General features: G+C 49.3%; 1 protein-coding gene across 1 annotated transcript in view; it reads left to right on the forward strand.

Annotated features, from left to right (window-relative positions):
* Window positions 1-289: 289 nt before the first annotated feature.
* skic8 (SKI8 subunit of superkiller complex) overlaps window positions 290-538 on the forward strand; it is a 15,915-nt gene continuing 15,666 nt past the window's right edge. The window contains exon 1 of the mRNA XM_069902260.1: window positions 290-335. Within this exon, the coding sequence (XP_069758361.1) occupies window positions 290-335 (46 nt within the window). The remainder of the gene's footprint in view (window positions 336-538) is intronic.

A 538-nucleotide genomic window follows, 5' to 3' on the forward strand; every position in this document is an offset into this window, starting at 1 on the left:
CCTAATGCAGGTCTATTAATTAGGAACTGTAAGAGAAAGTCTCAATACACCTAGCCAACATCTACCAATCCCAATAGGCGCCAGATACCAGGGGTTTTACTGTATAATGGTCTTTCCCTGGTACATATCATCATAGCCCCTTCCTGTACAAGCATACACCACATCCTTAGTCTCCTGCGTCACCAACGGCTTATAACCTGGACAGACAATCTTCCAGTGTGGCCTGTGGTCCAAAACCTGGAGTGGAGCTCTGGGATATCTCGAGTGAACAAAGAGAGTGATTTGCTCCATGTGTTGGGCTTTATGCTGCAGCCTGCTAGAGGGAGCTGGTCCAGGTATGCCCACGTGACCTATGAGCATCAATGGCCTCTGGAGGAGCCAGTGCATTCACATGACCTAGGAGGACCAATTATATGGCAGCCCAACCTGTGGGTGGGACAACCTTGATTGACATGGGGAAATGGAATCGATTTTCGACCTGCCTCCTGCCTGGCTGATCAGATGACCCTCCAGGAGCAAGCACATGTACATTCCTTTA

This window comes from Narcine bancroftii, chromosome 11 (assembly GCF_036971445.1).
Source record: "Narcine bancroftii isolate sNarBan1 chromosome 11, sNarBan1.hap1, whole genome shotgun sequence".
NCBI classification, from domain to species: domain Eukaryota; kingdom Metazoa; phylum Chordata; class Chondrichthyes; order Torpediniformes; family Narcinidae; genus Narcine; species Narcine bancroftii.